The 27,748-nt window shown below is 46.3% G+C and overlaps 1 protein-coding gene across 3 annotated transcripts in view; it reads right to left on the reverse strand.

Annotated features, from left to right (window-relative positions):
• TMEM163 (transmembrane protein 163) overlaps positions 1–27,748 on the reverse strand; it is a 252,859-nt gene that overhangs the window by 77,846 nt on the left and 147,265 nt on the right. For all 3 annotated transcript variants that reach the window (XR_004481070.2, XM_004265435.3, XM_033420276.2), the window contains exons 3-4: positions 12,217–12,260; positions 10,677–10,768 (exon numbers count right to left, since the gene is read on the reverse strand). Coding sequence is in view for 2 of the 3 variants with exons in the window: in XM_004265435.3 (XP_004265483.1) it covers positions 10,677–10,768; positions 12,217–12,260 (136 nt within the window). In the remaining variant the exon portion in view is untranslated. The remainder of the gene's footprint in view (positions 1–10,676; positions 10,769–12,216; positions 12,261–27,748) is intronic.

The raw sequence follows: 27,748 nt of genomic DNA on the forward strand, positions 1-27,748 counted from the left end.
CCACTTCAAAGAAGGCTTCAGAACTAAGTCCGCTCACCTCAAAGTGCAGGCAGTGGTTTAGACTACCGCAGCCCAGAGTGGCAGATGGAAGGATGACGGTCAATGGGATATCCAAACCCAAATCCCAAAGGGTGACCATCTTCAGGGTGAAACTGACCGGCCGGTGTTCTTGGAGAGAGAATGCTCTCCACTCAGCAAATGCCCCATCCTGCAGCAGGTGTCAGAGGAGAGGCCACAGCCATGGACAAACTCGGGCTCCAGTTCCTTGACGGCAAAGCCCTCAGCCCAGGATCCAGCAGGCCCTAGCCAGCTGCCAGCTTGGTCTGAAAACAGGAACCAAAGTTGCAAAGAGCATGGAAGAAGTCCAGGCTGCAGCTAAGACAAATGATCCTCATTCGCAAGGCCTTCGAGACATCGCAGGGCTGCAGTGCTCGTCTCAGCAGCCATTGCCAGGCGACCCGGGACGTGACCACCAGCTCCTGGGAAGACCAACCCTGCCCCTAGACTGCCCCGAGGTGGCCCAGGCAGTTTACCCTTGCCTGGCCAGCTGCCAACCATCTCCCCACTGTATGCAGAACCAAAGCCTAGGACTGCACTTCAAGTTGAATACTGTATAGTTCTTAATTCCACTTTCCCTCTCCCTCCAATCAATTTTGGGTTGCAGCTAATTGCTAGGAAGGGGCATTTCCAGGGGTGGGAAGGGCAAAAAAGTGGTAAAACCAAGACACACAAATGGTCCTTTGGAGAGGCAGTGTTACATAATGGTTACAAGCAAATTTCCAGGCAAGGAAGACCTAGGTTCACACTCCAGTTGTATCCATTTACCAGCCATGAGCCTTCAGCAGCAATATTTACCTTCTCTACCAAGCGTTAAATAATACCGCTACCTAACGCACAGCCCCGCATACCAGGTACAGAGCAGGTGCTCAGTAAATACTTATCATCTTAATAAAGGCTATGAAAATTTATGTAAGATGAGGGGGTTCCACAGTTCAATCGTTCATTCTGCAACTCGATAACCGGCACCTACTAAATGCCAGGCATTACTCTAGGGGTTGAAAAGAATATGACAGTCATATGACCCATGCTTTTCTGAGCGTAAAATTTGTGAGGGCGATGGGCAATAAACAAATATACCAATATATCAATTAAATACAGGTAATTAGATCTACGAAAGAAAAAAATATGGCACTGCAAAAGAAAGAATTAGGGGGGGATGGGGTTGGGCAGAGCAGGAAGGAAGTTGTACTTCCTTAGTCACCGAAGTTCTACCAGCTAGAGTCTGGGCAACGTCCCAAAATGGAAATAAAAGACTTCTCATCCCATTTGAAATTCTGGCAACCCATTTCCCAAAAGAAATACAAATGCCAAAAACACATATGTGAAAATGCTCGGCTAGACTGGTAACTAACGTTTCTTTAAATGTGTGTTAACATAGAGAATTCAATTTTCCACCTGGACAAAGGGCTGTGATCAAAATGAATGATAACACTTAGTGTGGGCAAAAGTGAGTAAACATACATCCTCAACCCTGCCAGTGGGAATGTCAATCAGTATGACCTTTTTTGGAGCACAGTTTGCCACCGGGCATCAGTTATAAGTTAGCATATTATTTCACCCAGACTTCTAGTACTTTAGCCTAAAGAAATAAGAGGACAAGCATTAAAATATAAATGTGTCACGTAGCTATTTCAGGTTGTTTCTAACTTCAGGACACTGAAAACAACCCATGTCTTCAGTAGAAAATTGCTTAAACAAAATATGTTAAATCCATACATAGCACACTGCATAGCTGTCAAAAAATAACATCTCTCTGTCCTAAGATGGGAAGATATTCAAACCGTGCTGGTAGCAGAGAAAACCCAGTTTTCAAAAGAGTATATATAGATCATCTCTATTTATGTGGAGAAAAAGGATGTATACGGAACCATGCACATGTGTGCATGTACACGTACACACACACACACACACACACACACACAAGCTATAAATCAAAATGTTAGCTCGGGGAGGTCCTATAACAAGTGAGTTTTACTGTATTCTTTGGGGCACTAGGAATTACCCCAACCTTTTACAACCTTTGTCTTGATCCAAAATGGGGGATGGAGGAGGGGCATGGGATGAAATCAGGAAATCAAGGAATAATCTTTTATCACCTCACTACACTACATGTCTCAAGGTCAAAAGCAACTTTCTACATATGCCAAAGCATGTATTTCAGTTTTTCCAATTTTTCTTTGCAGAGTCTTTTATTCAACACTCTTGAAAGCAAAATAGAACAGTAGAGCAGACAATGAGAAACTATCCCAGTACTGACTAATAAAAAACATTTTCAAAACTCTAGGGATGGAAAAGAAGTGGCCTGACATTTTTTGAGCGTATATTGATGTTCCATTCACTATCGTGTTCAATCTTCACCTCAATGCCCTTTGGTAGCTACAATGGCCCTCCCACTTTCACACATGAGAAAACTGAAGTTTCAAAAGATTAATAAACCGCTGAAGGTCACGGAGCAAGTGAGTGCAGGTCTGACAGAGAATTCTTCTCCAGGACAGTATTAGTTTCCTGTGCTGCTATAACAAAGCACCACAAATTGGGGGTCTTAAAACAACAGCAATTTATTGTCTCACAGTTTTGGGGTCTCAAAGTCTGAAATCGAGGTGTTGGCAGGCTCACACTCCCTCTGAAACCTATAGGGCAGAAGCCTTCCTTGTCTCGTCTAGCTGCTGGGATTGACCAACAATCCTTGCATTCTTTGGCTTGTACATACATCACTCTGAACTCTGCCCCCATTGTCACATGGTCATTTTCTCCTTGAGTGCCTCTGTCTCTGTGTGTCTCCTCTTCTTACAAAGACCCCAGTCGTACTGGATTAGGACTTCATCTAACTTGGTGACACCTGCAAGGATCCTATTTCCCAATAAGGTATCATTCTGCGGCACAGGGGGTTAGAATTTCAACATCTTTTGGTGAGACACAATTCAACTGGTAACAGGGACCAAGCCTACCCTCCTTCCTCGAATACATCCTGCCCACCGCATCACAACCCATTAATATCATGTCTGTGTCTGGCGGGTTTCATATGTTTGTTTCCTGACAGTGGAAGGCAACTCCCTTCTGCCTTCAGGCAAGACTAAATCTAAACTATTCCAGGCAGATGAGCTCAGGATAGCAGCTCATGTCCTGCTATCAAGGCTCCACCTTCTGCATTAGCTTTCAACGGGCATGGAGGTCATCTCAGAGGTTATTTATTCTTCTAGTTCAAGGTCTGCTCTTGAGCTAAAAACACACTTTACGCACTTCAAGAGCTTTGTAAAGTTAAGAGCACTAGACAAACGTGGAGGAAATGCAATTCACCTTCCCAGAGCCCTCAGTTTAAGGGTAGAAGGAATGCTCCCTGACAAGGGGGGCAGGGGGGTGGAGGAACGTGGCACTATTTTTTTTTTTTTTTTTTTGCAGTACGCGGGCCTCTGTGGCCTCTCCCGTTGCAGAGCACAGGCTCCCAACGCGCAGGCCCAGCAGCCATGGCTCACGGGCCCAGCTGGCCGGCGGCATGTGGGATCCTCCCGGACCAGGGCACGAACCCACGTCCCCCACATCGGCAGGCGGACTCCCAACCACTGCGCCACCAGGGAAGCCCCGTGGTACTATTTTAATACGTTCTTGGTGTAACTCTTTGCCTTTGGGGTCCACTTAGACCAGACGCCAAAAGCAAATCACCAACCCATCCTCTACTTGACTGCAGCAGTTTTCTTTTTCCATTTCTGGCTTGGTTTCAAAACCAGCAAGGGGGCTACCGAAACCAGGAATCAAAAGACTATCAGAAGGAGAAAAACAAATATCGTATATTAACTCATGTATGTGGAACCTAGAAAAATGGTACAGATGAACCTGTTTGTAGGGCAGAAACAGAGACACAGAACACAGATGTAGAGAACAAACGTATGGACACCAAGGGGGGAAAGTGGCGGGGGGGTGGGGGGGTGGGGGGATGAATTGGGAGATTAGGATTGACATGTACACACTGATGTGTATAAAATGGATGACTAATAAGAACCTGCTGTTTACAAAAATATATAAAATAAAGTTCAAAAAACAACAAAAAAGACTATCAAGATGTCCTGTCAACTGGTAGTTTTCAGGCCAAGCAAATTGGAAAAGGAAACAGGAGAAATACCCTGCCTGGGTGAGAACCAGCACGCTCCACCTTTTTCACATGAGAAGACACACAAAGGATTTCCATCTCTCTAAGAATATTCCTCTGTACCTCTCACATTCGCCTTCCGATATGCTGCGGAGCATAATGCCATTTGGAGGTACATCTGGCACAAGAGAACAACCTCCCAAGCTGCGTCTTTGCCTCAATGTGGCAGAATTAGAAGCCTGTAAAGGTGCACAGCCTCCCATCTGCTTCCGCCTCTCCATCTCAGGGAGCTGAAGGACGGATGGCCCAAACAGACAGCTGGCACTGGGGAGCCTTCGGGGGGCCCTCCCACCTGTGCCGCAATCATATGCAAAACGTCACAGGCCCCCAGTGAGCACCCAGCTGTACCTTCCAAGGCAAGCATCCTGATGGCCCTCCGCAGCTGACGGCAGCAGGAGGCTGTGGTACTTCCTGTGGCCTTACATGGTACCCAGGGCTGAGAACAGCTAAGACAGGCATGAAATTCTCTGTGTCTTTCGACCTTGCCAAATTCCTCTTACACTAATTTCTCCCACACCCTCTGCCTCCATCATCTCCTTCCCCCCTCAATATCTTTCTCTCATTTCCAAGTCCCTGGATTGTGATTTATTAACAACTCTGTCTGTTTTTAAAAAAGAGTAAAAATGATCAAAGCAGCTCAAGAGGCTTTGTCCAATACAGTAGCAACTAGCCACATGTGTGACTATATAAATTTAAATTAATTAAAATTAAATAAAGTTAAAAATCCAGATCCTTGGTCATCCTAGCCACATGTCGAGGGCTCAAGGGTCACGTGTGGCTAATAGCTACCGTATTGGACAGTAGAGAGAACGTGTCCATTACCACAGAGAGTTCAATGCACAGCTCTGGTCTAAAGGATATAAAGTGTCTCCCCTCTTTCTCTGTCCCCAGTCCCCCTCCCAGAGGCGACCCTGCTGCTGGTCTCCTTTGTATGCTTGCGGAGACTTTTTTTCATATGTCCAAACAGTGTGTGGTTTTAACAAAAGAGGTTTGCATCCACAAAGAGAAAAGACTAAATACGATTCGGCTCCAGGCTTTCCTCACTGAATGAACCTCGGAGATCCCAATATAAGTGTACAAAGCATGCTTCATTCTTTTGCGTGGCCTCACAGCAATCCACTATCGCCAAGACAACCGTCACCACCGCACCCTTATAACCACACTCCTTCGTGTCTCCCTGCTCCCTTGCCCCCAAACGCCTGGGCTCACACCTGGCCCTGACTTTTTTCCTCACCCTACCTCAGCCACCCACTCCCACCCTAAATCCACACCAATAAATGAACCACCTGTGAAACCCTGGTTCTTAGCATCCCACCGTCAAGTTAGTGCCCCACACCAACAACTGCCAAGCAAAGCAGGATTTCTCATCCAACGGTGACTGTCCACTAACCTTGCTGTGGTCCTCCCAGCCCTCACCCAGCTGGATATCCTAGTGTATTCTTAGAATCCTTCCCTTACAAACAAATGACTCCCTTGCCCCTCCTTCTAAAACAGTCACCTGTTGGAAACCGTTACCGCATGTAAGCCCAATGGTCCGCCTTCCCCACGTACATATTTCCTACCACAGGAAGATGATGTAAATTTGGAGCTTTTCAAAATAGATAACTAGCTGGTGGAATCACAAAATGAAGCAACTGCTATGGAGAAAAGTATGGAGATTCCTCGAAACATTAAATCTCGTCCTGGGACTTCCCTGGCCGTCCAGTGATTAAGGTTCCACGCTTCCACTGCAGGGGAGGTGGGTTCAATCCCTGCTCAGGGAACTAGATCAGGAAGGAAGGAAGGAAGGAAGGGAGGGAGGGAGGAAGGAAGAAATAGTCCTACCACATGACCCACCAATCCCACTGCTGGGTGTATTTCCAAAAGAACTGAAAGCAGGGTCATGAAGATAGACGTGTGTGCATCCATATTCAAAGCACCATTATTCACAATGGCTGACATGAAAACAACTCAAATGCCTACCAATAGATGAATGGAATCACAGAACGTGGTCTATACATATAACGGAATATTACTCAGTCTTAAAAAGGAAGGAAATTCTGACACATGCGACAACATGGATGAACCTTGAAGACACTACGCTAAGTGAAACAAGCCAGGCAAAGAAGGGCACATACCGTATGATTCCATTTATACGAGGGACCTAGGGCCGTCCGATTCATAGAGACAGAAGGTAGAGTTGCTACCCAGGGCTAGAGGAGGGGTAATAGGGAGTTGTTTAATGAGCATAGAGTCTCAATCGGCAAGATGAAAAATTCCTGGAGATCTGTTCCAGTAACAGCAGAAGGTGATCGATCCCATACAGCTTTTGTCCTTGGACAACAAAACTATAAATAGTGGTATTAATAATTACCAGAAGACAGTTCAGGCCAAGTTTTGACCATTCTTTACAGTACTTTGTTTATCTGCTTAAAGAATCAGCCATAGGGACTTCCCTGGTGGCGCAGTGGTTGAGAGTCCGCCAGCCGATGCAGGGGACACGGGTTCGTGCTCCGGTCTGGGAAGGTCCCACATGCCGCGGAGCGGCTGGGCCCCTGAGCCATGGCCGCTGAGCCTGCGCGTCCGGAGCCTGTGCTCCACAACGGGAGAGGCCACAAGAGTGGGAGGCCCGCGTACCGCGAAAAAAAAAAAAGAAAAAAAGAATCAGCCATGATGCTATGAAAGAAATAGGCTTTTTGTGACCTTTTGCTGTTGTCTTTTAATTTACAAACAGTTTGGGTTAATCTAAGTGACTACATGACTTTGGAATTTTGCATGAGGTATTGTCACCTATTTCTGGAAATGTATTTATTGTTTAGTTGTGAAAAATGAGGAAGCTTAGGTTTATAATTGTTCAATTCTTATTGCCATCCTCTAGTCAAATATGTCTTTACATTGTTTAAAAATACCGAAGTGTTCCACCTTCTGTCTCTGTGAATTTGACGACCCACAGCAACGTGAATACACTTAACACTACTGAACTATAAACTTAAAATATTTAAGACGGTAAATGGGATGTTTTTGGGCACAATAAAAAAGTGTGAAACAAAGCAAAGCTTATTAGAGCTCTGCTCTGTGATGGTGGTGAAGGCATGCATGCTCTCTCCCTCTGAGCATCAAACACCCGTCACACCCACTGTCATCAAGCAGCAAGGCTGAGGAGGGAAAATTAGAAGAGTTAACTAAGAACTAGTTGGGTATTTCCCCATTCTCTCAAATCTTGTTCTCTAGCAACTAACTGAAAACCAGAGGCTCTTCTGGCTATGCCCCTCATCATTCATTCACGCTCATTCATATGCAAACATCAGTTTCTCAGCTGGCGGTGATTTCACGAATTTTTAATTTACATGAGATGAGCCAGAGATTAAAACTTTAAACTAAGCCAGCGATACAGGGGATTGAGTGTTATTTTAATCCCTAGATTAAGAATCTCCAAATGAATCCATGGGTATCATCACGTTGAACAACCATCTGGGAATTATCAAAGCAAATCTGTGAGTTTCTGCCTTATGGGTATTAATAAAGATACACATTTTTTAAGGGTACTTGTTTGGGGATCATTAAAAACAGTGAAACCAATGACATTTCTTGTCATCAACCTTAATGTTGGAAAAACTCCAGGCCACCTGGCAAATGCTCACAGAGATCCCAACACTATAGAAAAGCCACGATAATTTGTGGCTTTGTGACTAATATGTAAGAGATTCATTTTAGCATAAAGGAAATCAGATTAAAAAAGCAAATTAGAAGAGAGAAATTGAGAAACACTGAATTCAATTCCTCCTAGAATTGCAAATCAAATTCTGGGTTATTAACTCCAAAATAAGAGAAGGCAGAGGGAAGAGCTTTCTCTTCTGAGGGCAAGGCCCAACAGAAATATAATATTAGCCCCATATGTCATTTTAAATTTCTAAAAGCCATATTAAAAATGTAAACACAAGCAAGTAAAATTAATTGTAATAGTTTATTTAACCTAATACATCCAAAATATTCTTAAACATGTAATCAATATTGTTTTTAAATTATTAATAAAACGTTTATACTCATTTTTCTTACTATGTATTTGGAACCTGGTGTGTATTTTACAGTTACAACACCTCTCAGGACCAGCCTCTAGTGGCTGCCATATTGGATGGCGCAACTATAAATCCAAAGAATATGTGTTCTTCTGAGAGCACAGGGACCAACTCTTGAAAGTCGAGTATGTGTCTGTACTGCACTCTCCAGATTGTTCTCACTGTATTCCTCAAATACCAGCCAGCAACAGCCTGGGTAGATGCATTCACTGCTCCTTCAGCTAGACCAGTGTTGATTCAACTTCTATCATTATAATACCGTCATTTGAAATTTTACAAAATCAGTTTACTACTATTGTTTCTTAATTTTTTCAACCAATAAGCTGACTCACTTTTTCAAAAATTAACCTTATCCTAAAGAATATCATCTGTGATATCACAGATTTGATACTTTAATTATATTTGTTACAAGAGCTAATGCACATTAAAATACACAGTTAACACTTAAAAGAAGCTTTTGTGCTCTATCTAAAGCCAACAACTAAACTAAAAGTTGCTCTCATTCTCGAATCAGTTTTGGCATCATCTTTCAAGCCTTCCATCTGGCACATGCAACCTCAGATATATTACTATCTGAGTCCCCTGACACTCAACGTTCGTATGTCTGATTGTGACACAGCATCTCCCATCAAGAATACCTTCTGTCTGGGCACCGCAACAAAGCACGGGGCATTTACTCATTTGTATTCAACTGTCCAAACGCTGCCGAGGTGGAGTAAAGCTGCTGCTCTAATAACCAGCGATGGCTCAGTCCCAGGGGAGCCCCCTTTATAATTAATAACAATGACAGCTAAGGCTTACTGAACTACATGCCAAACACTGCTCTAAGTTAATATATATAACCTAATATTATATTACATCGTATATGTGATGATTACCTCACTCACATAATCGTCACAATAATCCTATGAGGAGGTACTGTTATTTCCCCTTTTTTCCAGGTAAGGAAACAAGGCATAGACCAGTTTAGGATAGCTTCCCATGGTCACAGAGCTGACAAGTTGTGCAGCTGAGATTCAAAGCCAACAGATCTGACTTTGGAACCTGGGGATTACCAAGAGAAGAAAAAAATGGAAATCGGAAAGACACACGTTTTAAGGTCACAAACACAAGTACCTCAAACACACAATCATCACCCACAAGATGTAGAGACTGGGGCAAGCAATATCCTCTAATACAGAGAGGGAGAGAAGACAAGTAGAATAATTTAGAATGCCTTCAAGATGTCTTCTGTAAATTACAGCGGAGAACTCATCTTACTTAAAAAGAAAGGAAAAAAAAAAAGCATAAAAATTCAAGGGAGCAAAGATTCCAGTAACACAAATTGAGAGAGGATGGAAGGATGGGTGGATTGGTAGATGGATTTGAAACAGGAGGGAAGGGGACAGGGCACAACCTTTAAAAGAATGACACAGGGCTTCCCTGGTGGCGCAGTGGTTGAGAGTCCGCCTGCCAATGCAGGGGACACGGGTTTGTGCCCCGGTCTGGGAAGATCCCACATGCCGCGCGGAACGGCTGGGCCCGTGAGCCATGGCCGCTGGGCCTGTGCGTCCGGAGCCTGTGCTCCGCAACGGAAGAGGCCACAACAGTGAGAGGCTCGCATACCGCAAAAAAAAAAAAAAAAAAAAAAAAAAACAAATGACACAGACGTTGAGTATATGACAAAAACCGTGAGCCTTATTATACACTCACTGTATACATCAGCACGCTAAGAGACACACCCACCAGAGCCATGATGGTTCTGAGGCTCACCATAAAAGGTCAAAAAGTGGGCAGTGGCCAAATTAGTGGAAATCCCTGCCCCTTCTCCAAGATAGTTGGAGTAATCCTCTCACTCTTTAGTCTATGAAATTGCCCAGCCCATAGAAACTAGCCACCCCATAAGTCAGGGACCACATTCTGTCTGTGGAATGTGTATCTCTCTAAATAAATACCTATCACTTTGTCTCTCACTGAATTCTTTCTGTGCCGAGACATAAAGAACTTGAGCTTCAGTAAGTCCTGAGACCAGGTGTGTGATTTCAATGAAAAGACAGTGGGTTCAAGTCCCAGACTGGGGTTTGACGGGGTTTGAGTCCTGGCCTGGGGGTCCAAGTCCCAATCTGAGCCGTGCAGTTTCGGATTGATCCACGGATAGATGAATGGATGGACAGGCAAATGAGCATACAAATATTCACTCCAGACTCAAGTGCATAGAACAGGGAGAATTATAAAGGGACATCCCATCCCTCTGACCATCGCAGAAGGGGCCTATCATATAGCTGATATCATACTAGCCAGTCTCAAAGGCAATTTGGGGAACTTATTATTCTCATCACCAGGACCAAAGCTACAGGGGGAGCTGTGCTGACAGCCTAATTACGTGCCCCTCATTTGCGAGGGTTCTGCAGTCTGGAAGAAGACAAAAATCCACTTACATGTATTCCCTATGGGCAGAGTGTACAGCGGCCGCGTTGCTGTAACGCCACAGGACGATCGCAGAAGACAGGACGTCAAGGATGGCATCAAACTAGGAGAAGGAGACACGGTATTAGTGGTTTCCCAGAGTTAATAGGGCACAACTGCGAAGACACAAGGTAAGCGTTCTGTGACTCAGAACATCTGAGCCAGTGACCTCAGAGCAAACAGGCTTCACATCGTTACAATGCTGGTCATTCATCATCCTCAAGGTGAATCCTGGGAATTCTGAGCCAGGGCACCCAACACGCCTGCCTGGTGCCAGGGTCACGGCTCTCCCTGGTCCCTTGCTGCTGGGGCCTGAGAAACCACACTCTGGTGTGCAGGGCTCTGCTCCCGGGGCCTCTGGCTCCCAGCCCTCTGGAGATGTGGGCAGGGTGATGACGCTGTTCTGACACATGTGAAATTGATTTCCCCAGGGCAGGCAAGATAATTTCAGCATTTTCCTGCCCGTCCCAAGTAGAAGATTCAGGCCAAGGACTCTGTGTTTCTGGCTCTCAGTGGGACTGTTCTATTGATACCCGGGGTCCAGGGGTCCAGAAGGTGGGGTCACCCAGGGGCTCCGGGAAGTCTGCCAACACCGTGAAATTGGATGCAAAATTCAATGCTTTTGTTCAAATGAACGAGTGAATGCATAAGAGAGAGAAATGTAAGAGAGGAGGGGAGAGAGACAGGAGTATGAGAGAGAGGTGGGCAGGGGGGTGGTGTGGAGTGTGTGAGTGCGTGTATGCGGCACTTTGGCATTTTTCTGGAGAGACAGTCCACACCTTTCAAAAGATCCTGAAAAGAATCTGCAAGCCTCAAAACACTGAGGGTGTGTGTTCCTGTTCCCAGCCCGACTTCTCCCCACAACAAAGGGAAGAAGTAGGTTTGGGAACAGGAACACACACCCTCAGGTACAGGAAGCCCTGAAGCTATGCAGGAGGGCTGTTTCAAGGAGCTTTCTCTGCATGAGTCACCACGCGGCACTTTTCATCTGGAAAATTACAAGCACTAGCATTCTCTTAAAGGGATGTGGGAAGACTTCACTCAAGTTTTCAGCAACTGAGACCCATTTTCTCTAACCAACACCCATCAGGAAGCAGGCAGGGAAGCCTGGTTATTCCAAGTCTGGCTACCGACTGACGTCCTAGTGCCAGCAGCCCCGATCTTAACTCCCAACACCTCTGCCCACACCAGCAAATGGTTCACTCCAATGTGTGCCCAGTTTCAAACCTAAAACCTTGGGGGGTTGGCGGGAAGGGCTAAAACCCTATAAGCATCCTTCTCAACCAGATGCAGAAAACATGGTGGCCCTGATCTCTTGTTGAGAATTAGACAGTGTCACTGCAGTGTACTTCTATTAAATTATAATTGTTTGTAGAAGCCACTTCCATAAAAGGTGATTGTCATGCTCTCTCTCATTTGCTAACCACCCTCTTAATTAAGAGCCCAGCAAGAGATTTGCAGGCTCAGGAGAAACGTGCAAAACTTCATAAAAGTACATTTCAGGTTACTTACTGCAAACCCAAAAGCAGAGGCGCTGTACCTCATAACGGAGACAGCTAAAAAGAAAGAAAATATTATTCAGAATATTTTAAGACCTCATAGATATTTTCTCTCATTTGTGAGACTATTCATATATTTGATATGGCCTTTTACACATCAATGGAAAAGTTCTAAGAGAAGGAAATTAAAAATTAACTGTACTTGTCAAATCCGAGAATTTAAAAAATTCAAGAGCGATGTGAAAAGCGTCCAGACTTCACCTGCAACACCCTCTCTTCCCAGTGTGCCCTGAAGCAGCAAAGGGCCAGCTTCAGAACGAAAATGCTCAAGCAGTTGTCAGTCAAATGACAGCTGAGGCTCTGAGAATTTAACAACTGGGAATAGAGAGCTGGGAACCATATTAAACTTTGAAAGTGAAACTGTAACCATCCAAACGGTTCCCATAATAAGGTAATTAGTGGTGGTAACTACATGCACACACCATTGCTGGCATGGTTGGAATAAAATCTCTTGCCCACCAGAGCTTAATATCCAGTGTGGACCTCATGAAAACTGTCTAGAAAAAGAATGAACAAATTACCTTAAACAAGAGATGTCTACAAAAGTAGGTGTTACAGTTATAATTAAAACACATTTCATGCATATTCAAAAATCAGTCGACCTTTTGGGGGGCAAGTTGATTGGGTAGCACTTTTGTCTAATTCTGTGATCTGTTCTGCGCCAAAGCAATGTCCACCTTCAAAGACAGTTCTCAATTTGACTCAATAAGGCAGGTCTCCACGCAAAAGCCCTATGAAACAAGCATATGTCCACTCACTAATAAAGAATGAAACCCAACCCAGTGGGTCAGCAAGGCTTTGAAGTGGATCGTTCTGGGCACAGATGTTACAAGCACTCCCGCAACGAGTAAGGGAGGCATGGATGCAGGGCATGGAGGTCAATACCCCTTTGGACTCCCACTCAACGCAGCACATGTCCCTTCTCTGGGAGCTGCTCTCTGTCTTATCCATATGGACCCTGGGCGGCCATATTGCGCTTTGGACCCCTGCCCACAGCCATGAGGGGGGTCATCTGACCCAGTGCGACGCAAGCATATTTCATTTTCTATGATTTAAGAATTCCTCTGTGTAGCAGAAATAGAAAGAATTTTATTGTTCTAAACGATGTAGCTGATAAATACACTAGAAATTATTTCTCCCAATTCTGACCAAGTTCCTGATAGAACTAATCTAGTATGTCAATGCACCTATCTTCTTTGCCTGGTAACAACAGTTTGATGGATTTTTTTTTTTTGGCGGTACACAGGCCTCTCTCCCGTTGTGGAGCACAGGCTCCGGACGCACAGGCTCAGCGGCCATGCCTCACGGGCCCAGCCGTTCCGCGGCACGTGGGATCTTCCCGGACCGGGGCAGGAACCCGTGTCCCCTGCATCGGCAGGCGGACTCTCAACCACTGCGCCACCAGGGAAGCCCCCTGATGGATGTTTGAATGTTATAAGCAACCAACTACTGGCTTGATTTTTATAGATAATTGCAACACATGACTGGCAAGTGTTCTAATGAAGTTTCAAACTTAAAAAATAAAAAAAGAACTGAGACAGAGAGAGAGCCTAGCCGGTCAATTTTATGCTGTTGGAATTGAAACACCAGAGCTAGGGTTGGCCACACTGTTTGCTACACAGAGAGACAAGCTCCTACAGGGGTAAGCACAGCACTGGGGCAAGAGAAAACCGCTAGCTTCTCGAAGTTTCCCAGCCTTTCTAGAGACTCAGCCACATTCGGGTCCTCGGGCTATGTGAGGTGAGTGCAACGCATTACATTGCTGGCCTTCTGTGTTTGTGACGTGAGCTGCTCCTGTCACCCCTGCTGTCACTCTTACTGGCACAGGGAGAAGGGCAAAGCCAGCCGTGTGCAGTGACCGACTGCAGCTTTCAAGGACAACATGTGTGTGATGGTGCAAAGAGGCACTGGACCTTCCCAAAGAACTCAACTCCCGGCCAGGTTGGCATGTGCAAAAAAAAAAAAGGCAGCAGACCCCTTGCCAGGTCTGAAGTGCCCTGTGAGACACTGATCCTGGCTTGCAGTAAGCGCTCAGTAACTGTGGATGAAGCTTAATAAAATTTCATAGAAATGAATCGAAATGAGTATCTGGCTTGTTTCCTTTACAATCTGTTTTTAGGATATCTTAGTTGTGTGCTTTTTGTGGGTGACTTCTTTACCAGTAATGGAAACCTTATTAACTCTTACTAGCATCTTGCACGGATGCTCAATATATACCTCAGATGAAGAGCTGTCCAGGCGGGAACCCCCTCTCTGTCTCCACCTGCACTGTCTGGACTGGGCAGCACGGAATGGACAACACAGCTAGAAAAGCCCTCCACTAGCCTTCACAGAAGACCTGCTGCTTTCCAAGCAGTAAACCATTGCTGTAAAACGTTTTAATCAAGTTATTCGGTAATACCAGGCATTTGTAGAGTGGGCTACAGATTCCAAGTACTCTCAGAACTATACTGGAAAATTCTGCTTGTGCGACTTGAGCCTGCCCAGTGGATGAATAACTGAGAGCACAGGTAGAATCTTCATATTGTTCTATCCCACACACACCAAGGAAAACTGGAGCAGCTGGGCCCCAGGTTCACGTAGAGTCCTGAAGACAAGGGAGGCATTCCCATGTCTCATTTACTTCTAAATTGGCTCCATCGAATTTCCTTGATGCGATGGAAAGGGGGAAAGGCTGGATATTGCATGGGGAATCGAGGGAGCACTGAAGGGCCCTCCACTTGGGCACAGCTCTGGCAGCTTCCCTTTGGGAGCAACTCCCCAGCTCTCGCGAAGACACAACCGCAAACAGTCGTTAGCACCAGACCCAAATGGAAGAGGTCAGCCCAACTTTTAGGAATTTCTTTAGAGTAAATGACTTTATTTTCCTTGGCCCTAACCTGACATGACACATCCTAATTCTGGGATAAGAACGGACTCAGAGGAAAGGGTCGGATTGGTTTAGAAAGCCGCTACTCCCACAGAAAGAGAGCCAACTGTGGGGTTTCCATGAGGGCGTTTCCAACTTCCCTTGTGCTAAGAATGAGTTCTACTTGAAGAGATCCTGGGCCAAGATGACCCACACCAAGGCAGAGATCACAGGGCAGGTGCCCCTGGAGCCCACAAGTACTTGGCTGAGGGGAGCTGGGAAGCCAGCAAAGGTCCAACAAAAGTGCAGCGGTGCCTTTAAGGCAGGTGCTAGATTCAACACTGGAAAACAGAGAAGAAAGGGCCATTTCGACCTCAGACCGTTATGCTGCAAGCTGGCAAGGTCCAATCCCATTGCAAGGGTGGAGGTCTCCTAGGAAGGCTGCTCTGGGTCAAGGCAGAGGCCCACCTGAAGATAATGAAATCTCTGTGGCCCTCAGCACGCAAGTGTGAGGCTGTTTAACGCACACCACAGCTGCTCCTGGATGGAGCACCTGAAACCCAGCAGGACCCTGTGGGGCTCCTGGGCACAAAAGGCTTTCTGTGTCCCCCATTTCTTGTTTGCAGGAAACAGGCTTCATTCAGCCTCCATGACCTTCCCTGAGTTCCAAAGGGCAGGTTCAAACAGTTGCTAATCAGGGCAGGGAGGGGAGGCGGAGACAAGGAAGGAGAAGCCAAGGAACAATAGTGCAGCCTCCCACTACGGGGAGTTTGGGGTTGGTAGATGCAAGCTGTTACATTCAGAATGGATACACAGCAAGGTCCTACTGTCTAGCACAGGGAACTGTATCTAGTCTCCTAGGATAAACCATAATGGAAAAGAATATTAAAAAAAGAATGTCTATATATATATATGTGTATAACTGAGTCACTTTGCTGTACAGCAGAAATTAACACAACACTGTACATCAACTCTACTTCAATAAAAAAGTTGAAAAAGAAACGATAGTGCAGCCTTGGGGCAGGGTCCTGGTTCCCCCTCAAGGGATGCACAGAACAATATCTTTGAGCTGTTTTGCAGATACTGACCCCCAACAGGTGGGAGAAGTTAACCGTATGCGGCCCCCAAGCAGGCAGACCCCAGACCGGTTGGAACCAGAGGGTTGATGATGCTGACTCCCAATTACCTCACCTCCAACCAATCAGAAGAAGGCCCACGAGCTGATCACGCCCTCCTCTTTCAAACATTACTATAAAACTCTTCACTGCCCCCTCCACGTGGGGACACGTAGTTTTGAGGGCATTCGCCTGCTGTGGCCCAAGCTATTCTTTTCTACTTTACCCGAAACCCTGTCTCCGAGATTCAATTCGGGAGCGGTGTACAGAGGCCGAATTTCGGCTACACGCCCCACCACCAGCAGCCTACAGGTTCCTCTGGATACCACTGGTAGCAGAGGGAAAATCAGGGAAATTTTCAGGAATGTTTCTGCCCCTTACATTCAGAACTTGTCTCTAACACTCATCACTGAACCACGCACTAAGGAGGTGGTACAGCCTACAGGCCAGTGAGTCTCATTCCCCAGGGAACTGAGGCCTTGGCTTCCGTCCTCTCATCCCCCCACCCCGACCCCGACCCCGTGTTCAGAGTGGAAGCAGGCTGTCATCTGATTAGGCTGGCCTAGCACACCCAAAAACGCACGCTTAGCAACTGGGCTCCTCTCACTTTCCCTGCTGTCTTGTGTCTTGCTTTTTATATACTAAGACACAGAGTTCTTAAGGTGTTCCTAAGTCAAATGAAGACCTATAGTTTGGGGCCTGCCCAGCAGCCATTCCCCATTCGGGTAGAAGGGCCCTGAGTCTCCTCTGGGAAACAGCATATCCCCTACCCTCAGACTACGGGGTGTGAGTGGGACGGCACTGTGACCCCCACTCTAGTCTATCCCTTCCCGAGGCCAGAGCTAATGATTCAGAGATGACACAATTCAATTTGAGCCAGTGACAACCAGTCCTGAGTTTCTGCTGAAAATACTGGGAAGAGGATGTCTTTCTAAGAGGCGACAGTAGAGCTGGCAGCAAGAAAACAGGAGCTGCCAGTAGCAATTCTGCCCTAAATGAGGGGAGGCTGCCTTAGGACGAAGCCAACATGGAGGAAAGCAGTTATTAAGACAGACACAAATCAAAGCCCTGGTGACAAGGGCTGAACCTCTGGAATCAGCCCTACCTGAAGTCTACCCCTATATTTTTCAAATATCAATACATTGGTCAATAATTTCCAATAATTTTTCAGCCAGTCTGAGTTGAGTTTGTATCACTGGAAGCCAAATAAGTCTTAATACACCTTGAGCCAGTCATCCCTTTTCCAAGAATCTCTTTTAATGCCTAAGAAATGGACAAACACCTTCTACACAAAAGCTTCACCGTAGGTTTGCATGATTTATAATAGCAAAACACTGGTTGCAATTTAAATATCCAGCAGTAGGGTAATGATTAAAGAACGGTCCATTTAAAGAATAAGCTATACGTAGCTGTTCAGAAATGTTTACCAAGAGTGCTGTTGGCTAACGTTGATATTAGCATACTAGATAGAATAATGGTGTTGACAATCAACAGCTGGTGTATTTGGTGCCGCGAGGACTGGGTGCCGCGGGAAAGGATGGGTCTAGGTCAGGAGGGGTTCTGCCTGGTACAGGTGCAAACTGAATGGAGAGGTCAGAAGAGGCTTCACTGAGAAGGTGAGACTTGAGCAAAGGTCTGGAGGAGGTGGGGAAGTGAGCAGGGCAATCATCTGGGGGAAGAAACTTCCAGATAATGGGAGGAGTCAATTGCAAAGCCCCTGAGGTGGGACACCTGACATCTATGAGGCCATTCTGTCCGAGACAAAAGGGAGTAAGAGGGAAGTTACGTGACATCATAGATTGCCTTACTGTTTGAGCAAAAAACTTAGGTAGAAAAGGGCAAGAGACAAGACCATATGTGTGATACAGTACAACTACACTTCAAAAATGCATTGAAAACAACTTTTTAAAAATCCCTCAAATCATAACAATGGTTAATCTTTAGTGGGTTGGAATATTTGAGGGCTGTTTGAGTGGATTTCTTTCCTTTCTACTTTTTTGTATTTCCTACGTTTTCCACAACCATCATATATGACCACTCAAGGTAGAAAAAGAAATCCATTTTATTTGGGGGGAAAATTATCCGACTTGTAACAACGTAGTCAAAGATGTAAATCAGCACAGCAGAAAGCAGATTTATGACAAACATCTGAGAGCAGGCGGCACTGTGAGCTCATGAATGCTTCTGGCTAAGAGGAACGCGTACTACCATACACATCTTTATTACGTCTCCATTTCTGAAATCCATCTCCCGAGGCCAAATCACCTACAGGAGCAGCTTGCAAATGCCCCAAAGAGTTCTTAGAAGCATGGTGCGGGCAGACAGTCCAGGGACACAAGCAAAATGTCACTTCCCATCTAAGGGACCTCCAGCCTCCGCGGTTTTTGCGTGTCCTACACTCCACTTTCATTGACATGTCAAGGGGGTAATAACAGCTACACTCCCAGAAGCACACATACAACAGAAGTCCTAAGGAAATATTTATACAGGTCTGGTTGAAGACCAGAACTTCTTTAAGTCCCACTCAGGCCAGAAATCACTTCAGCTGGAAACTCCAATTCAAACAGAAGGACAGCTGGAAAATGGAGCGGACCCAGGCAACCCATTGTTAGGGCAAAGCCACATGCAAATCCCACAGCTGAGTAAGCAGCAGGCTTGCAGAGGTGCAAAGTGCCCTGGAAATGCACAGGGAGGTCCTGGAAATGCACAGGGAGGTGAGAGAGCCAGCGAGGCAACTGAGGGTCAAGGCCGAGAGCCCCTCAAGGGTGAAACAAAGAATGCCATTTCAGCTGCAGGCAAAATTTATCCAACAGCAAGGACCCATCTGTCATTCTCACCAAAGTCAGGCAGTAATTGTCTTGAGCCTTAGCACTCTTTAGCAATACCCCAGGTCCATTAACACCTCCCATTGCTAAATTCTGTGCCCAGTACATCTCCGTTAATAAATCAACCCCACTTTAATTAGACCACCTTTGTCCCTCCGACGCCTACCAACCACCCCTCCCACAGCTACGGAACTAACGCCATTTGTGAACCCATCTTTCCATCATCCACCTTCATCGTGCTGGCTGCAACCAAGGCAGCAGCAGGAGTCAAAATTAACTGACTGATGTTCTGACCCACTTCATGAGCACCTCCAACAGCTTCCAGACGCTCCCTCCCACTCAAACAAGAATATAACGTACCCAAAAATGAGTGACAGGATGAATTCAGTCACCGCTGAAGGAAGAGGGTAAAGCAGTTAGGAAAATAGATCAACAGAACTGCTTAGCCCATTCAACTACTCATCTTCAGCGGCAGCACAGTGACGACTTTGTATTGAAAGATGGTACGGAAAACCCCCAACGAACTTTTTGGCCAGCCCAATACTTTGGTCTGTCTAGACCATAATTTGCAAAAGAGCACCTAAGGATGAAATTCAGAAGTTTCTGTTTGACCTATATAGTATTATTCAAGCATCAGAACTGGCTACCAACATTTTTAAGTCAGGAAAACCTGAGATCTGCCGGTGCTGGGCAGTCCCTTTCAGCGATGCAGCGCTGTGTTTGGGCGGGGCGTGCTCTTGGCCAGTTGCCTCTCCTGCATCATTGGACCCAGCTGGCCTTGCTCACCCGCCTGGCCCCTCAGGGTATCCAGCTGACCCGGCAGGCTTGAGGGTATAGCCCTGAGCAGCTTAAGGGAAAGGACAGTAGTTTCACCTCTGTGTCTGCAGTGGCCAGCAAAATCCCTGCTAAATATTCATTTTACTGCATGAACAGCAGCCTCCAACGTTTCCACTGTCAGGTCTGGCTCTCGGCAAATTATAGAAAGCTGTACGGTGGGTGGGTCAGTTCTCAAAGCCAACACCATTCTTTGAGAGATTCATCTTCCCTAGAACCTGAGAAGCAGTCATTAGCCCAGGCAGGCTATGGGCACTGCCCACCCACCCTCCAGGGCTCTGCCTGTCTGCAGACAGGGAAGCTCTTGCCAAGACCTCAGGGACGATTATGAAGGTTTCTCTTTCTTTCACATGACCAAGAGGCAGGTCATGTACAAAAAGTGGCCATAAAGTCCCTTCCACCATCCCACACCCACAATAACCTGTGTGACCCACAGCAAGGACAGTCATGAAGAGGTTAGAAAATATTGTCCTTGAGCTACTGCAGTGGGGCAGGGAGCACCGTTTGATGGTGACCTGGGGAGCTTTGCAATGAAAGATGAATTTGCATTCAGGTTTATAACAGGAAGCAACTCCCAAGGTGTCTTGCCTGAACTCCCCACATCCTCCCAACCGTCCCCCTGCTTTCTCAACATGCAGCCAGAGTGGTTCTAGCTGTCCCACTCCCAGGAAAGGCCTAGGTCCTTATGATGGAGGAGGCCCCACGCACTGACCTCCTCCATTACAGCCGTACCTGTCCACTGACCTCCCCTCAGACAGGCATGTTCCTGCTGGTCTGGGTTCTATCTCATTCTTCCGCCTGGAGCCTTCTTACTACAGAATCTGACTGGCTCACTCCCTCATTGCCTTCAGGTCTCTGTTCAAAGCTCACCTCAGCCTGTCCTGGCAACCCTACTTAATACTGCAACCTTCCCCTTACCATGCTCTAGGGTTCCTTTATCCAGAGCACATACATCTTCTACCACACCATCCCACTTACTTATCTATGAATACTGTATACCCTTTGCCCCACTTCACACATTAGAATGTAAGCACTACAAAGGCCATAGGCTCCTTCTGTTTTGTTCCTCAGTGTCTCTCATATGCCTAAATCAATGCCTGAACACACAAAAGCCCTCAGCTTGATTGATTGATTGACTCATTGATTGAAACGACGCCTACTGCTTAGCTTCAACCCGCAGTGAACAAAGTCTTCGGGGAGAAAGCAGACAGGACTGGGGTTCAACACGCACCGAGAGGCCCAGATGTGTGACCAGGCAGCCATTCCCTGAGCAAACGGGAGTGGCAGCCAACACTCTGCAAGGCATCACAGAGAAAGCAGCCTCTGTAAGGCCCATTCTTTTAAAGAGAACCTGGAGCATCTGCAAATGACAAAGACCTGGGACTATGGGAAGAGCCAGAACGGCCTCGAACCCAGAAAGCCAAGAGCCAGCACAGAATAAACAGCACATGAAAAAACAAAGTCAGAATGAGAGCAACCCAGGGAGAGTCTCCACCCTGGACCAGGGCACCTCACTCCTTCCAACACACACCAGACGTTCATTCGCTCTGCTTCAGTGAGTGTAACATGAAATGCACCCACCCCCACTCCAGAGCGGGAAGGCAGCGTTCCTGGACCATGAACGGGACAACTGCTACTTAACAGGGAAAGACGGGATTTCGAGAGGCTCTCAAGGGTCCCAGGGCACGGGAGGCACCAGTTCAGGGATGAAAAGCCAAGAGCCCAGCTTTTCATGCCAGAGTTTCTTCAGCAACACAGCACACTTTCACTTCGCTTCTTCTACAAACAGGGAATAAAGAGGTGAAGAGCTGCTGGAAGCACGGCTACCCAACTTTGATGATCCTTTACGGACTGTCATCAGTGGAGTAAACGATCCACCCTCACCTGTTCTTACAATCATTCCAAAGACCTCACTCGCCAGAACTAAGGGGAGGAGCAAGCTTCTCGCTGAATGTCAACTGCCTTACATGTAATTTTATTCCTCCCTGTGCTCTGGTTACTGTGAGCACAGCTCTATTGCCTGTGGGTGGCTTGGCCAGGGGTCCTCAGACGACACTCGGCCCTGTCCTGCAACCCTCTCCAGACGAACACGAGGAGCCTGAGCTCCCCAATCATTCTTTTATTCAATAAATAAATGTTTATTGAGCATCTACTATGTGCCACTGCTGGGGAGAGCTGGGGATACAGGCATGACTTGCCCTGCGATTTGATGAAATATGCCTCTAAAAGCCCTACTATCCCTTAATCATAGAACGCTGCTACTTTTGCCTCATAAATAAAGCATTCACTGAACAGAAATCAGAGATGGGGGAATTTTATAAAACAGAACTTCACAGTTTGTCATCTCTAGCCTTCTGTTCTGAGTGTGGTGGCTGTGAATTTGAAGCTTGAACGCTCATTCCCAGGCCATTATTTCCAAGTTGGCTCAGCATCTGTCCTCTGGCACCCAAAGCCCCTGTCCCTGCTGCCCTCACCTTGCACCACACAGAAATGATCCTTGGGTCTTCTCCAACCAGCCTATGAAGACCTGCAATCAGGCTGATTGCATCGTATTCAACTCTCTATCTCCAAGGCCTGTGAAAGCACCAGCTCAGAGTTGATGCTTAATAAATGATTACTGAGCAATAAATTCTTGAGAAATCTCTAAGCCCTAATAATAATGTCAGCTTTTTACTTAACATGCAATCATTAATTCATACCGGAACCAAAAGCTAATGCCATGGGCAACTAGAGCTCGCGATGGTGTCGATGTTGCCACCCAAGGTCAACTTGTCAGACGACTAAGATGCCCCTTAGTCTGGCACTGCTGACACACGCCACACATTGGACTCCTTTGGTTTAAAGAATTGCTAAAGGAACTTTTTAAAAACCAGAATATATTGTTGGGGAAGAGGAATACACTCAATAAGACTTCAAAGACTTGGCTTAAAGAGCTAGTGCTGGGGCTTCCCTGGTGGCGCAGTGGTTGAGAGTCCGCCTGCCGATGCGGGGGACACGGGTTCGTGCCCCGGTCCGGGAAAATCCCACATGCCGCGGAGTGGCTGGGCCCGTGAGCCATGGCCGCTGAGCCTGCGCGTCCGGAGCCTGTGCTCCGCAACGGGAGAGGCCACAACAGTGAGAGGCCCGCGTACCACAAAAAAAAAAAAAAAATCACCGAAATTAATGGCCCCAAGATAGCACTTTTCTCCACTGCAACAAATCATTTCCTTCTTGGTTGGGGATGGTGGTGATGGGAAATCAAGAGGAGGAAGAACAAATGCAAACATCCTCAGTGATACAACTGTCCTGGACACTCACTTTGTCTCCTAGACACGAAAGTCAGGGAATGTATTTTGCAGTGGCTAAAAAGGTCAGGTCTCCACTTGGCTACATTGCTCCCTCTCTAGGGGGTTGAAAACTTATGTGTTTTCTTATATAAAGGTCACCATCACACCTGAAGTAGTTCACTGCATAAGCTTAGCATTTTTATCACTTAAAAAAATAAAATGTGATCCAAATAAGATTTAGCATAGAATAAGGCAATTTACTCAACAAATATAATTCACCTTACAATATTTGAAAGCACGTGTTAACTGCTATATTTTGGGGTGTCCCAGGTCTATTATGTTTCAGTAAAATATTGTCAGCTTTCACTAACCTTGAGCATAAGTCATCGTGGCCTTCAAAAAGGTAGAAACAAGAATAAAGGAAAGAAATCTTAAGTTCAGTTTCTAAGTCAACAAATGCATCAGCTCTGCATGTACCCTGTGAGCACCCGAAAGTGTGGAGAGTACAACAGCAAAGAAAAGATATCAGCAGACCCATCACACAATCAATACCACTTCACAGGAGAAGCCTAGGCTCAGTCGCAAGAACAAATATGGACGGTACAACCCTCGAACGTGAATTATAGACACTCCATGGTGTCAGTAAGCCAAAGACCCATAGTGCCTGAGACAAACAGCCTGAACTGAGCTCCGATTGAATTCTATACGTGAGAACTGTGTTTTTGGCATTTTACATGAACCGGGACAATCTCCCAGTGATATTGAGCTATAAATCAAAGAGGAATCAGTGCTGATGCCCCTAGAAGAAAGTATAACTGAGGAGTCATGGTTTTCTTGATCCTATGACAATAATTCTTCCCTGATAGGACCAGCTTTATTTCCACTCAGTGCTGATAAATAACTCATAACTACGTAGCAGGACAGTGAATGAAACTCTTAACCATGGTTGGCCCACCTACCTCAGGGTTTTTCTAAATCAATTTCTTAGGCTCTATAGGTTCATAACCTTTAGGGATCACACAGGGTCTCCCACTCTACTCCTATCCCCTTTCCATCAGAGCAACTTCCTTTTTACCTTGATTAAGAACTAGGGTTCTGGGCTTCCCTGGTGGCACAGTGGTTGAGAGTCCGCCTGCCGATGCAGGGGACATGGGTTCGTGCCCCGGTCTGGGAAGATCCCACATGTCGCGTAGCGGCTGGGCCCGTGAGCCATGGCCGCTGAGCCTGCGCGTCCGGAGCCTGTGCTCTGCAACGGGAGAGGCCACAATAGTGAGAGGCCCGCGTACCGCAAAAAATTAAAAAAAAAAAAAAAAAAAGAACTAGGGTTCTGGCAAAATTTAGCTGCAAAGAGTTAATTTAAAAGAACACTTGAGAACACATATATGAAGGCTCCCTATGCACATTAATAAGGGGGATGGTCTTCACACTGCATACTGTCCTTTGTAGGTAGGACTCGTGCTCTAGCCAATGCCCAGCCCCTGGCAGAAATCAAGCCCCTAATACAATTTTAAATTTTTTTTATTATTGATTGATTGATTGATGGCTGCATTGGATCGTTGTTGTTGCGCACGGACTTTCCCCAGTTGCGGCGAGCCGGGGCTACTCTTTGCTGCGCTGCGCGGTCCTCACATTGCGGTGGCTTCTTCTGTTGCGGAGCACGGGCTCTAGACCCGTGGGCTTCAGCAGTTGTAGTACGAGGGCTCAGCACTTGTGGCTCGGGGGCTCTAGAGTGCAGGCTCAGCAGTTGTGTCGCGTGCACCTAGCTGCTCCGCGGCATGTGGGATCTTCCCGGACCAGGACTCGAACCTGTGTCCCCTGCATTGGCAGTCAGATTCTTAACCACTGCACCGCCAGGAAAACCCCCCTAATTATTATGGATCAGGGAAAATAAGGCCATATTCTGTCCCCATACTCAGAGATGGTCCTTGAAGACATCCATCAACTACCACCAACCAAGGGGACCCACAATACTCAACTGTGTGGACACCATGGAACTTTTTTCTGGGATCCACATATCCTAGACAGTTATTTTTGCTCATTCTGCTTTACTGTTCAGGTATAAGAAGTCTTTTCTTTTGGGGGGGTCTGCCCCTTTCCAGTAGGGGTAATTGATACTAAGATGGCCCTGCCTTCGGAGATAATTCAAGGCCACCACAAATTGAAGAGTCAACCTGAGAATGAGGCTGACACAGAATAAAGGAGAGGAGAGAGAAGGAAGCAGGTGGGTGGCAGGAGAGACAGAGAATTCTGACAACATCACTTGAGGCCACGGATCCAGCCAATTGCACTCAGTAATATGTTCTCATTTATTGTGCTTAAATTAACATGAGGCATCTCTATTGCTTGTAACCTGAACACTCTTGACGGCTACAACACATGAACGTCTTTTTCAATCAGAACACTCAATGCTAAACACGACTCCCCCACTCAAGTTGGCTTCACCTCAAAGATAAATTAAGAACTCATGCACACAAGGATCTCTGCAAACAATAAGCTGCCCTCAAATTATAAATAGCCTCAGTCTTAAGAATCCAGGTACATCCAATTTGACAACAAAGGACGCACACAGCTAAGAGAATAATGGCTGAAATGGTATTGCCTAGTTACCGTCTCACTTTGTAGTGATCCTTTCTCACTGGCATTTATTTTCTAACCAACTAGGCTATGGTTTAACCACAGAACAGGGGGATTTCTGAGAGCTCACCCCCCCTTACCTCTGCCGTGACCTTTACTCACTACCAAGTTCAGCGGTGGGGAAAGCCTAAGGTATGGATATTATTTTTACCCTGGAAAAAAAAAATCCAAAGAATTCTACTGTATAGATTTTCAAACTTTTAGATTACCTACATCAGCAGCCCTGGTGACTCACCAGAAGGGCTCACAACAATCAGCATTTAGTCACAACCACAGCCAAGACTGACTACAACAAAAGCATACAAAGCCACATCAGCAAAGGGAAAAGGTGCCCCGAGCAAAGGCCAGAGGAGACCACACGCAAGCTTCCAAGAGTCCTCTCCCAGGGAGGTCAAGAAGGATGTGCTTAACTCCTCCCGCAATAAGTTGGGACAACACGGACGAAGCGTTGTGTCCCAGAGAAGCTCATTAGAGACTCAGCACCTGGGGATTTTATGGGGGAGGAGGGGGGCCGTGGGGCTTGTCTTATAAGTACCTTCTGTCTGGCAGGTACTAAAACCCCAGACTCCCAGAAGGCAAGCAGGTGCTCAGCATACACCACACCGTTTCTACAGGCAGTTTAGGCTCAGTGAGCCCCTCTGATCATGGAAAGTGTCATATCCATGCTTCACTGGTCAAGTCCCCACATGCCACCCGAAGGCCAGCCTTGCAAGCAGGCTTTTCTAGGATAGCAGCAGCCCACCTGCTAGATTATCAGTTTCTAGACAGGACCAAAGCTTAATTTCTCACATCAGAGTGAGACCGCAGCCCTGAGACACAAAGTGGCTTGCCCAAAAGCACAGAGCAAAGCTAGAACTGGCACCCAGGTCTCCAGATTCCCAGAGAGAGGAAAGTACAGTCAGCCCCACCCTCAGCCTCCAGACACATATCTTCCAAAGAGGTTCACTTCAGAGCAGAGACTGCAAATGAAGAAATTATTGCAGAGAGAGCTTTGATTCTCCAGCCACAAATTCTCCATGGCAACATTAATTATATCCATCACTTTGCAAGTTTCACTGATGGAATAAATATAATTTTTTAATATTCTACCACTAACCCTCCTCTTAGAAAAAGATACCTCTCTGACTCAATTTAATTATATTTGAAAATACCAAGCTCATTATCACTTTAATTAAAATCTTACATTTTCACTTAAAGCTGGAAACATCCTTAGAGATGGTCCATCTAGTCCAACATCTTTATTTAACAGAAAAAGCAATGGGGTCCAGGGAGGGAAGCAATTTTACTGAGGCCCCAACATCAGTGTGTCTAAAAGCTGGGACTAGAACCCTCCCCTCCTGACTTTAAGTCACGTGCCCTTCTAGTGCCCCATGATATCCTATCAGCCCAGGCTCATATCTCAGAAGACCATATACGTTTATTATAGGCCCTTAAGTACTTAATGATCTGAAATAAAGTCCTCTTCATGACCTGTGCAAGGAAATCTGTAGAGCCCTGAGCTATAGCTATAGCTATATATATATATGTATAGCAAAGAGCCAATATTCCTCAAATTAGAAATACATTTTAATAAAAATAACTGCTGCACTGGAGGATATTTGATATGACATTTAGATGATGTTTATATGTATCCCCTTGTAAATATTCATGATTACCCAGAAGTACAACACAGTACTGAATCTGCAAAGATTCAACATGCCTAAGACATCAACTGCCCACAAAGGCAGCCACTGGACTGACCACCAAGGGGCCTTCCACGTCCAAACTCCTGAGTAAGCTGTGTGCTGATGAAAGAATATCAAGGGGGCTTCCCTGGTGGCGCAGTGGTTGAGAGTCTGCCTGCCGATGCAGAGGACACGGGTTCGTGTTCTGGTCTGGGAAGATCCCACATGCCGCGGAGCGGCTGGGCCCGTGAGCCATGGCCGCTGAGCCTGCGCGTCCGGAGCCTGTGCTCCGCAATGGG

The sequence above is a fragment of the Orcinus orca genome, chromosome 7 (assembly GCF_937001465.1).
Source record: "Orcinus orca chromosome 7, mOrcOrc1.1, whole genome shotgun sequence".
NCBI lineage: Eukaryota > Metazoa > Chordata > Mammalia > Artiodactyla > Delphinidae > Orcinus > Orcinus orca.